At 36.0% G+C, this 13,115-nt stretch overlaps 1 protein-coding gene across 2 annotated transcripts in view; it reads left to right on the top strand.

Annotated features, from left to right (window-relative positions):
- The window catches only part of LOC148940894 (sodium-dependent phosphate transport protein 2B-like), a 68,323-nt gene extending 55,910 nt beyond the window's left edge, over positions 1-12,413 (top strand). For both annotated transcript variants that reach the window (XM_089104802.1, XM_089104801.1), the window contains 3 exons: positions 181-280; positions 9,178-9,315; positions 11,578-12,413. In XM_089104802.1, the coding sequence (XP_088960928.1) occupies positions 181-280; positions 9,178-9,315; positions 11,578-12,335 (996 nt within the window). In that variant the 3' untranslated portion in view covers positions 12,336-12,413. The remainder of the gene's footprint in view (positions 1-180; positions 281-9,177; positions 9,316-11,577) is intronic.
- The last annotated feature ends 702 nt before the right edge of the window (positions 12,414-13,115 follow it).

Genomic DNA, 13,115 nt, shown 5'->3' with positions numbered 1-13,115 from the left:
TAGAAAATTACGCCTTTGTTCTTCTTCCAAGGGATAAGATTTGCTTCTTCCAACTGAAGATACACTTTTTCTGCTAAAAATTTGCTTTTTTATTCTTTGTTGAACATTAGGAGGTAATTACATGTGTAGGTGACAAATTATATTCATTTTGAATTTCTTTTCAATATTATTTTTATATAGCTAAACAAAACGGTTCTTGATAAATGGGCCCTTGGCGAGTGGCAAGATGTAAATAGCCAGTTGAAGACTGCATGTGGTCTGGAGAATAATACCTATAAGTGTAAGTTGTTTACTAAACCTTTACAATATTTATTCATGTTTATACTTTTGTCGTTTGTTCTTTCAAATAGCTCAAAATATAGACCCAAAATATCACTGATAAGCAGCAGGATATCTGATATCAAGATCACTGATAATCTGAAGCCGGAATAAGGGAAATTTGTGGTTAGAAGTCTACGACAAAACTAATGAGAAATCAAAATACAACAATTAATGTCAATGACCACCGATGACAAATCAAAACAATGTCAACCCCAATCAATGACAAATCAAAGCAATGACAAAAATCGAAATCAAATGATGAAACTAGTGCACTTTGGCTCTGCCCTGGCAATCCATATAAAACAAAAATTGCTTCAGATGAAAGTACAGGCTGATGTTAGAACTTGAAACAAGCGTAAACCACTCTAGGTTTAAATGAAACTCTCATTGCCTCAGTTCCTGCCAGGGGATGCATTTGCGCCATTTGGGCGCTCTTTTTAGGTGGTCTTGCATTGAATTTTTCAATTTGGCGCATTCTCTTAGGGGGAAAATCGTTCATTCGGCTCATTTTCACAAGATAAATGGTACTTTCGGCGCATCTCCACTGTTTTGGCGGTGCAATTTAAAACCAGACTTGTGGTAACACTGGTTCCTGCCCGTTACCGTAAAATTTAACTTGCGCTTTCGTCAAAACAATCGTGAATAAGGGTGCACCTTTTAAGACACTGCTTCGAGAAAGAATAAGATCAAATAGAACTCTTTAGTGATACAGATAGGGTTTAGTGAGACTGAATATTGTCTGAATAGGAAAATAAATCTGTGAATCAAGATTAAAATGTTGGAAGCAACAGTGATGACAGAGGTTAAATATGGTTCTGAAGCATGGGCGCTCCAAAAAAACTGAGGAAGATTTGCTAGATGTTTTTAGAGAAATTGCCTATGGATTGTTTTCGGTACCCGACTGACTGACCCTATTTCAAATAGTAGGCTCCACGAAAACTGTGGTTCAATCCTGCTTTCTAGGGCTATAATGAGAGAAAGGTTGAGATGGCTGGGGCACGCTCAGTGGATGAAGTATGACAGATTGCCAAAGATGGTCTTTTTCGACCAAGTGTCTAGGTCTAAACGAAAAGCAGGACTTCCGCGGCTGGGGTGGAAGGATGTCTTAAAGAAAAAATAAGGGAAATGGGAAGTTCCTGGGAAAGTCTAAAGAGGGAGGCTTTGAATAAATTGGGATGGAGGAGGAGTGTGCGTAGCTGTGTTAGTCTCTGGAGACTTGGTGCTGCGGTGAGTTGTTAGCAATAGTAGTAGTAGAATATCGTTCTATACTTAGTTCAAAGTATTGAACAATAGGGTTAATAAAACACTTGTAAAACATTTAAACACTTGTATAAAACATATGTTTAGTGATCTGACAAGCATTCAGTAGATCAGAATTGAATATTTAGCTAAGGAGTATGGAGGTTGCACATACAGCGTACTTGTTATTAGTATAATATGTTTCATCTCCATTTTATCCTAAGCTAGTTGCTTCCATCAGAAAAACTCGTTTGTAAAAAGAACCTAAATTATTTGTGGTTTGTTTTGGTAACAAGCCGGTTAAAAACCAGGGGCGCAATTTTCTATGGGGAAGGGGGGCAACTGCCCCTGCCAGACCACAGTTTGCCCCCCTTCTGAAATTTAGTTTTTTCCAAAATTTTGTTAAAACTAAGATAAACCTGCATAATTCAAGCATCAACAGAAACAGATTAGAATTTTAGTACATATTTACCTTGATAGTACTTTCAAAGTGCTAAATAGTACCTTTATGGTACCAAAAGGCTTATTTTTTTAGTTTTTACTGTCATTTTCACTTGATTTGACTCCAACTTTGAACCCCCCCCAGTATTTTGACGAAATTACGTCCCTGTTAAAAGCGTCAAAGTGCTTAAGTATGAAGCAGCACACCATCGTTTGGAAGAGTGCCCTCATAAGCCAGTAGATATCCAAACATCCATAAGTTGATCTTTGAAGGATAGGTTTCTGAATGTCTGTCTCACAATTTTGTCTTACTTGGGATTAAAGTTAAAAACACAGTTTATTGAGGTGTGATGTCTATCGCTATTAAAAATTACACATGAAATACAGAATATTTCGCTTGAATGAGGATTCTAGTCCTTTTCTACCGCTATTGGTTTGATAAGATGGCTCCTGAAGAATTTTTTGGGAGGGTAGTTCCCCACATTTCCCCTTTCTCAGAATTAAAGCTTCCTTACTTTTCATCAAAATCTACAGACTTCCGCTTAAAATTTAATGCGCAGTTATGAGAAACTTTGTACAAGCCTCAAATGAAGCAACATAATCACGTGGAGTTTTGAAATTACACCTTTCATTTCCAACAGACTGCATTCAAGCTTGGGTCATCAAGGGGTAGCCATGCGTCAACAATGGGTAGGATGGCCTTATAAACATGGATGCTGGACATAATTATTTGAATGATTGTCCATTTGGGATTTTAGCATGATAGCGTTTTGGTCCTACTCAGGCCAAAATTGTTGTCTTACGGCAACCTGTATTTAGCTCGATTTTTTTGCCACAACAGATATGCTATTATGGTATGTATAGTCCCTAAGGTATTCAGAGTGTCCTTGATGTTAACCAATCATTTTTTGGGATAGGTTTTGGTAGAAAGTATAAACTACCCCGTCTGTATTCATGTTTTACAGTTTCATGATATAATGCCACAATTCTAAGGGAAAGGCCATATTAATTTGTGTCGTTCCTCCAATCCCATATTTACTGTGAAGTGGCTTTTTGTTCCATATTTAAAAATGTTATTGACATAAGTAACGATTTTGCTGGTAATTATTTCTGTTTTCTGTTTTTTTTTCATTTTTCAGAAAATATCATGTCTCAGGGCTCATATACATTTTTTCTCTTGTAAAAGCTGATGGATTTTCTGTTAAGTTAAAAAATAACCTTAAGTTTGCCAACAACCACAGTCCCTGACAAATTCTTGCGTGTCTGGTAGCAAATTAAATTTTCCATTCAGCTAAAAAAAAAGAAGCAAAAACGGCCTGAAATAAAAGCGTTTCAATTTTGGGTTCAGGCCTAAGAAATTAAAAGTAACCGAAACTAAGTGATTTCTCTTTGTCATTTGACTTAACTTTACTTAAACGATTAAGGAGCTTTTCTGAACTTCGTACAGTTTAATGATGAGCCTAAAGAGGCAAATGAAGACAGGAAACTGAAGTTCCTTACTGAAAAAAAAAGAAAAAAGAATCAGTCAATCCCCAAAAGTGAAATAAAAAAATTAGCTATGTCTTTTTTATATTATATTATATATATATATATATATATATATATATATATATATATATATATATATATATATATATATATATATATATATATATATATATATATATATATATATATATATATATATATATATATATATATATATATATATATATATATATATATATATATATATATATATATATATATATATATAAGACTAGATCAATCTATGATATAAGACTAGATCATCAGTCTTGATCTAGAGCTTGTGGTGTAAAGAACTCTTTTTTGGATAAAACCCTGTTTTACATTGTGAGTAATTTCCCAGTGGACGCTTATTTGAAGACTTTTTATAATCGGCTTATCTATGGTTTGCTTATTTTGACCGCTGTGATTTCCCATGGGAACAATTATTTTAGGTCAATTTTGCCAATTAGAAGTTGCCAATAGAAGATATTACTCCTCAAGACATATAACCAATATTCAACTTTTTATTAAGGTGCGTCGACAGCATCATTCTGTTTTCGGGATGTTAACGGAAATAGAGGACAAATTATTCCTGAATGCTGTGTTGAACTTCATGAGCCGTCCTATGGAAAGAGGAGAAAAACTGGAATGAATAGTTGATACTGGCGTCGGCTTTTTCACACCAGAAGAAATTCTGAAAGCCAAAGAATCGCTCCATAAACTAATGCAGTTTACAACACGCTGTAAAATTCATGCAAAAGATGAAGAGAATTTTACGGAAATTTGCAGATGTATTCACCAAGCTCACACCAAGAAGACCAAATTGCCGACCTCTGTTATTGATTCTCCCTGCTCAGTCCCAACTACTAGTGAAGCTACTGCAGCAACCGTTGCTATTAAGGTGAATGAATTGTCTCGAGTTATTAAGAACCATTTTGCTATTAATGCCAACAAACCCATCGAATGGTCAAGTGCTTCAAACCAGCCTGATAAGCCCTCCTACGCAATCGTACTGAAAAATCTGCCCAAGTCGCTTGATACCCCGAGTGCAAGGAAGAGATTCATAGATTCGGTATGTGCGGATACTAGTGACATATCTGAATTACGAAGAGTCAAATCGGACTGGAAACTAGTGGTTCGCTCGAAAAACACAGCTGAAACCATTGTTGAGTCAATCAAGACCAACCAGCCACAGATGGCTGCTGCCATAAAGAGCCCTAACTATATTGGTATAGTGAAAAGAGTCCCCTCTGATGAATCGGCGGATGAGCTAACTGTACTGATCCCCAGAGCTACGAAGTCTGAACAGATTGGCAGTTCCCGTACGTTCAAAGTATTTTTCAGCGGTCGATCAGATTTGGATAAATTTCTCAAGGACTCTGTGAAGATCTATTACGAAAACTTCCCACTGAAGAATTCCGTTTCTTACTCCATCGTTGCTACTCATGCCAAAACCAAGTTCACCTAGCTGCCGAGTGCTCTAATAGCCCTGTCCGCTCCGGATGTGGCGCGTCTGACCACGTCTTCAAAAAGAACGATGCAGAATACTATACTCGCGCTATGTCTTGCGTTTCCTACAAGAAAACGGGTCCTACCTCCTATAGCGTAAAGTGTCCATAAAACAAGCAAAAAGCAACTCACTAATATGAGGAATAACAAAATCTCTAAAATTTCACAAATTTCTTGGAATATAAACAGAAATTTTTTTAAGCGGTCTCATGTGGTTGACCAGTTTGTGAATAATCACAATGTGATATGCCTGCAAGAACATTTCATCACAGAAGCTGATCTAAGCCTACTAAATCTCTGGCCGTCCTACTCTGTGTTCTCCGTGCCTGCAAAACGTTCATCTCCGCGGGGCCGTCCGTCGCGGGGCCGTCGCGTGCGAAGTATACGAGAACAGTGACAATTTTCTTGCAACTAGACTAGATAACCTGCTAGTTATAAATGTGTACCTTCCAACTGATTACCGTGACGACAAATCTGATAGTGCTTTTGCTATAAGTGCTGCCAAACTAGCCCGTTGCCTTAAAAAAGCCGAGCGCGAATCCCTTGAGTGCATAATAGTAGGTGACTTTTAACTGTAATTTAGATGTTGATATTAGTGCCGAAAACAGTCGTTGTTGTATCCTAATAGGGATACTTGAGAACCGTTTTACTATTCACCAAAAGAACCAGAACCTTTCGTATATCCACCAATCTGGTTCTACGTCCAATCTAGACCATATTGTTAGCTCTAGTTCGTTGCCAGTACCTGAGGTTCTTGTCCTTCCGAATAGTTTCACTTCGGATCATTTCCCAGTTCAGTGTATTATCAGTAGGCCTTCCCCGTTTTCCGCTGCGAATAATTCGTCGATATTCAATTAGAGGTGGCATAAGGTTCCGGTTTGGCGTAAAATTCATAAAGAAAAGTTGCAAGATTCTTTGACCTTGTTCTGTCAAATATTCGCGTACCGTTTGACCTACTTATGAAATTCTCTCATCGTGATGAAAGAGATGCGCGGCTACGTCTTAATATTTATTACGCCGAACTGACCCATGCTCTTCTGTTTACCGAATCTCAGGGAGTACCCAAGTCTCGTGCCAGACAAAAAACTCAAGAAAAGGGATGATCTTCTAACCCTTTGTTACAATTAGCATGCGACTAAGCTACTATCTGGTGCGGGATATGGAGAAAATGTGGAAGACCACACTCAGGAGTAGTTAAAGAGATTAGAGTTGCATCTAAGCGTAAGTTTTGGAAGGAAGTTGCTCGTCACCGTGTGCAGTTGAAATCAGAGCTTTCTGAAAAAGTAATTAAGAATCCAAATCAGTCATGGAAAATGATTGATAAGAAGGAGTCAGGGGGTCCCGAGTCAGATATCCCATCTTTAACATGGATAAACTATTACCCTGATGAGTTTTCAGCCCCAAAACAGGATCTTAACATTTCTGTTCAAGAAAAGCTTTTATCCCTCCTCTCATCAATTCTAGATACGGATTTCATAATTACCCCAATTATAGGTTACGTCCGCAATCTGATGGTTGAAAAAGAAGAAGTCGGCTGGTATTGACCGTGTAGCCGCTTTTCACCTTAGCCATTGGAACCCGACTTTCTTTGAACACCTAAATCTTCTTTTTCAGAAGATCTTCACCACTGGAATTGTACCATCGGCATTCAGTACTGGGTTGCTTAGGCCAGTCCCGAAGAAAGGAAAAAGTACTTCGGAATGTACTTCGTTCAGACCGATCACAGTAGCACAAACGCTTTGCAAAATCTTCGAACTTTCGGTCATTGATGAAAACCAGGAAAAATTCTGGACTCCCCCTTCCCAGTTTGGGCTCCAGAAGGGTCTTGGTTGCGGCCACGCCATTTCTGCTTCGGCTTCAGTCTTTATTGACGCTGATGAATCAAAGCAGTCCGTTGTTATAGGTCTACATGACGTCCACCGTGCCTACGACTCACTTGTCCGTGGCCAACTCATTCTGGATATGGGAAAGAGAGGTGTACAGAAGGACATCCTACTACCCATTCACGACATGTACGACCACCTACAGGCTGAATTCCTACTTCATGGCCATGGTCAAGCCGTCACTGAATATTCACCTGACGTGAGACGGTCCTACCGAGGGAATCCTGTAGTCCCAGCAAAAAAGAGTGCTCGACAAGGATCAGTCACATCCCCTTGTGCCTTTAATAATTGTATTATTGAACCACAGTCTACTATTGAGACAAAATGCATAGCTTGTGGCATAGACGTTACAATGATAGCCTACGCCGATGACATTCTGAACCCCAGCCGCACAGTCGCAGGTACAGAGACCACCTTCTCCACACTACAATCAAATTACAGTCACATTGGCCTTGAATTTAACCCGCAGAAGTCGGATATTCTTCTGTTCAACTGGCGCCAAGAAGAGGTCTCGTCTCTAAGGCTGGGAGAACTTTCTGTAGCCCCTGTCTCGAAAATTATTTACCTTGGTTTACCAATTGGAAAGAATCTAAAAACTACTCGCTCCCTTCTTATTGATCATCTGTGTAAACGCCTGGCTTTTGCTTACAGTAGAGTGGTCACATCTAAAATCTGTTTCAACCGTTTAAGTTTGGCTCAACTTTATGACGCAGTATCCCTTCCCCATTTCCTGCATTTAATCCCTTTTCGGAGAATGTTTCCCGAGCCAGAGAAAAGAAAGCTCAGATCCGCGTTTTTTAAGTATGCGAAGTTCTTGTTGCGGCTCCCGCCGTGGACAAGAAATTTGCACCTTGTTAAAAATTTTAAAATTACGGACCCAACGGCAGCTATAATTGAACAAACTAAACGGTACAACGAGAAAGTTTCTTCCCACCCTTGATACCGTTTGCTAAGGCAGTAAATCGCTGTCCATTTAATTTTATTTGCAAATATCTTGTCATATTTAGTGTTTTTACCATCTCTTGTCATATTTAGACTAGTTGATTGAGTCTGTTGATTTTGACTTGAAGTTATCAAGTATTTTGCTGTAGGTTAGGTTAGTTGAATTGAAGTTATCAATCATATTGCTTATGTTTCTTCAGTACTTGGGAGTTTAAAAAGTAAAATTTCTTACGTACCTACAGTGCAGTGTATAATTGAGATTTTGTTTCTCGTCTTTGTAATTTGTTCGATTATGTGTTGTAATTTGTTTTTTGTGTGTGTTTTTTCTTTTTTAGTAATACTCCGTCTTTTGTACCTTTTTTTGACGGGTAATAAATAAATAAATAATATATATATATATATATATATATATATATATATATATATATATATATATATATATATATATATATATATATATATATATATATATATATATATATATATATATATATATATATATATATATATATATATATATATATATATATATACATATTGGTATATATATGCACAACATATATTCTCATTTTGCTTCACATTAGGCCAAAGATAAAGAACCGCTCTTGTCAAAATACTACAATAGGAACAAAAATGTAAATTTTTTCTACTGGCCCCTGTTCAACATACTAATCCAGCCTTTAAAATTTTATAATCCCAGTTTTAAGCAAAACAATTTGCTTTGTTTCAGAAAATTCCAAGTTCAATCGAAGCGAAGTCTGACCTAAAGTCGAGACTTAAATATTGATTTAAACACAATTAAGCTTCTTTTGAATTTTCCAATTCTTCTGACTGATATGCAGCGTCAGTGAGGCTAGTAGCCTTTAAAGGCTGGGCACAGGTAGCTGATTTCGGGAACTGATTTCCAAATCAGCGCCGATTTTAAAAGAAATCGGCGTCGATTTGAGCTTGAAAAATTTTCTAGTTTTCGGCGCCGATTTACAAAATCAGCGCTGATTTCATCATCACAAAAAAAAAATATACAAATAAATAGTCAGCCAGAGATGTCTGTGGTGAAAGACCCTGCTATTGAGCTGAGAACTACACTGAGAACCAAGCTGAGATAAATCTCGCGCAATAAATTTTTCTTTCAACAAATTTTTCTTACCGCTATCGTTTGTCCACTGATGCTGAAATCGGTTCCCGAAATCAGCTACGTGTGCCGAGCCCTTTACTGCCTTTTTAATATATTTCATGTTCCAAAGATTCCTATCTTGTCACTTTCTTATGCTATTGTATGAGTTTTATAATAATTATCAATTTTACATATTTTAATTCTAAATTTTATTTTAAGGCACAATTGCGGATTACCTATTTGCTGATACTGGGATGAGTGATGCAGCAGTTGGCTCCATCTTACTGGTCATTTCTTTGGTCATTCTTTGCACATGCTTGGTTGTACTCGTTAAAATTCTGAATTCCATTCTTAAAGGTATGTACCCAAATTTTGAAGTTTTTCTATGACTGGATGGCTAACTTCATTAAAGCTTTAATGCGTAGCTCATTGAAATCTTGCGCTTTTCTCGGAAAGTGAAAAAAGTCAGCTAAACCTTTTTAGTATTGTAAGCAGTTTTGTTCGAGGCATATTGGCTGAAGTAGTCGAAAATCCTTCAACCATTAAATAAAAAAAAAACATTTGTAAAAATTTGTATGTGATTTTCACATTGGCTCCTATGCCTTAGAACAACCCAGTATTAGAATGGGCTATTGCCGTCAAAGTTCAAAAATATAGTAGTTTAAAGGATTTTGTCCTTGAATTTACATTTATTGAAACTATGAATAGAATAATTTTGACCAAAAGTTTAATAGCTTAGCTATTTTTGATTTTCCAAAACTTAAAGATACACATAATAAAGGTAAATAATAGGGCACTGGACTTTAAAGTCCCTACTGGTGGTGCTGATCTCCGTTTCATGGTCCTTCTGCCAGGAATTGCAATGGGGTGTTGGGGGTCAGCCATCCCGTAATTTTGCTCACCCGTCCTGTTTAACTTCCTCAGATTTCTCCAGGTACCTATTCAGGGCTGGGTCTACTCTGACTATGCTTACAGAGTCATGCCACTGAAACCCGGTTCCAAACCAAATAACCAGCGACACCAGGACTCGAAACCCTGTCCTCAATGTGCCACTCGGAGGAAAAAGTCAAGTTTTCATTGGACAAAAAGGACTATCAGATCTATGCTTGTTTCTCTCTTTCACCTCAACTACCCCTGTCAGTTCTAACAGCTAGGCAAAAAGGATTTTTTTTTTCAAACCTCACGGACAAGGAATTTCAAGTCTAGTGTGCTAACCACTCGGCTAGGACAGCTATAATGTAAAGATACATTTAGCCAACATAAATACCGGGGTGGGGGGGGGTACAAACTAACTTCAAAAAAAGGCATCAAGAATTGGTTTATATTAATTTTTGTTACGTTTTTTATGAATTGGACCAACATTTTGAGGGGGTTCAAACCCCCCCCTTGGATACTGCCTTGATTAGGAAGAAGGTTACCGATACACTTAGCTATGGGTTGCTTATTACAGAGAAAGCTCACCATAGGGATAACCCGTTGTAGAGGTATCTCGTTACATAGACAAATAATCGTTACTGTTTGTCGGAGGAAGTGTTGAGGGAGGGAAGTGATGTAGATGGGTAGAGTTTATGCAAATGCATTTTTCATAAGATTACTACAATTAAGATATATAATGCATGATAATAAGAACGATAAATATGTATCTTAATAGTTTGGAGAAAATCCAATTTCTTCAAATTAAATTAAGTTAAATCCAACTAAAACTAAACACACACTCGTAACGTCCTTTCTGAATTAAAACAAATTTAGTGTAAAGTTGAAATTTGGAGTAATTGCGGTCTTTCAAACTTTAATTGAAATAAAAATCAAAATTTTAATTAAAAGTTATGTCAAATTAAATTAAAGTCCAATTAAAAAAAAATGTTATTTCGTAGAACTTTATTTTTTGCTAAATTTGTTTTGGTTCAGGAAGAACTTTATGTATGCGAGCTTGTGTTTTTTTTTGTCAAGATATGAAATCGAATTTGTCACTGCCATTAGTTTTGGCGCAAGTGAATGACGCTGTTATTTTACCTCGAAATTTAATTGAATTAACGTATGCAAAATTAGAGGAAAATGGTCCAAACCACTTATTGACCAAAATATAGTTGTTTTAATGCATAGAGCCTCATGTAATACTTTTTGAAAAACGAAGATTTACGCCTATCACCCTTAATTGTTCTCCTTAAAGTATATATTGCAAAGGCATGTCCACATAAATAACATTTTAAAGATGAGTGATAATTAGATGAACTTAATATGATAATTAGATAATTAGATAAAATTATCTAATACTTAATAATGATAATTAGATAAAATTAGATGAACTTGATAAGTACCGGGGAGGTCAATTATTTTGATGCTATCATACTGATATTTAAGCTTTTTTTATTCTAAATATTTCTTTATTATTCTTTATTATGTTCATTAATTAATAATTTTAATCAATTGATTATTTACTTCATTTCAATATTTAATTTTTAATAAAATTAATATAATTATACATTTAATGTAATATAATAATATAATTAATATAAAATCAATTAATAGAATATATAATTAATATAATTAATTTTAATAACTATTTTATTTATTTGTTTACTAATAATTATCTATTAATTATTCTTTATTATTTTATAGGCACAGTGGCCAACATGGTGAAACGATTTATCAACGCTGATATACCATATGTTCCCTGGCTCACTGGGTACGTTGCCATCTTCATTGGAGCGGTAATGACATTCTTGGTTCAGTCATCATCGGTCTTCACATCAGCTTTAACACCCCTTGTTGGGGTTGGGTTAATCACAATTGAACGTGTATACCCTTTAACTATTGGTTCAAATATTGGGACTACGACGACTAGTCTTCTTGCCGCCCTTGCTGCAGATTCTTCCACCTTGGCAGAAAGCCTACAGATATCTTTATGTCACTTATTTTTTAATTTTACCGGCACATTTCTCTTTTACACACTTTGGTTTATGCGCTGGCCAATACCAATGGCAAAATATTTGGGAAACACTACTGCAGACTACCGTTGGTTTGCCATTTTATATTTAGCATTTATGTTCTTTGTGATCCCAGGAATTGTACTATCCCTATCCCTTGCTGGTATAGAGGTGTTCTTAGGTGTTGGAATTCCTATCTTGGTCATTGTTATATGTTTAGTTATTATTTCAATAATGCAATCCAAATGTCCAAAATATTTGCCTAAGTTTTTAAGAAAATGGCCGGCATTTATGACCCTTCAATTTTATGATGACCTCTTTAGAAAGTGTGCATGCTGCAATAAGTGCATGTCGGCTAATGATGATGATGATGATGAACTAGAAAGTGTGAGTGAAGTGCGGACAGTTGTCAAGGGACAAGAGAACGACGCCTTTGTAAATATTGAATAAGTTATGCTTCGTTATAGAAGTTTTATATTTATTAACGTTTGACTTTTGTAATTCCTATGGCTCATTACAATAGTTATTTCTTTATTTTGTGTTTATATCTTCTATTTGCTAAGGGTTACATAATCTATTGGTAAAGTAGCTATTAAGTGAAATTTCAATTAAAACAGCCGGGCCAATAACTGACGAGTTAAATTTTTTATATTGTTTTGGATATATTGTTCTCTGGCAAAATGAAACCTTTCCGTTACGTAAGTATATTTTCAAATACATTACATGGCTAGGTTAACTTTTAAATATACCATACTTTATTTGAAATAGAAGATATGAAAATGTCCCTTTCAATGCTTACTTAATTTCATTTTCTATGATTTAATCCTGCTCTTAATAAGCGACTTGCCATATGAACGAATGAGCACGTAAGTTTCAAAAAAGTTTCAAATGAGCACGTAAAAAGTTTCAATTGTTTCAAAAGGTTTCAAATGAGTAAAAGTTTCAAATGAGGGCGTAAGTTTCAAATGAGTAAAAGTTTCAAATGAGCACGTAAGTTTCAAATGAGTAAAAGTTTCAAATGAGCACGTAAGTTTCAAATGAGCACGTAAGATCGGAAAAAAAGAAGAACCATGTCGAATGCTTTCAATTTCATATATTAACGTCAATATTTCGATATATACTTTAGGCAGGGCCATATCCATGATATTTGTTCGGGGAGGGGGGGGGGGTACAATAAAACTTTTAAAAAACTATCAAAATTTGATTATAGGTATTTTTATTACGTTTTTA

Source organism: Artemia sp. Qi Xiang Cuo, chromosome 19, assembly GCF_049724085.1.
Source record: "Artemia sp. Qi Xiang Cuo chromosome 19, ASM4972408v1, whole genome shotgun sequence".
Classification (NCBI taxonomy): domain Eukaryota; kingdom Metazoa; phylum Arthropoda; class Branchiopoda; order Anostraca; family Artemiidae; genus Artemia; species Artemia sp. Qi Xiang Cuo.
Note: the sequence above shows the minus strand (reverse complement) of the source record. Positions and strands in the feature narration are given on the sequence as shown.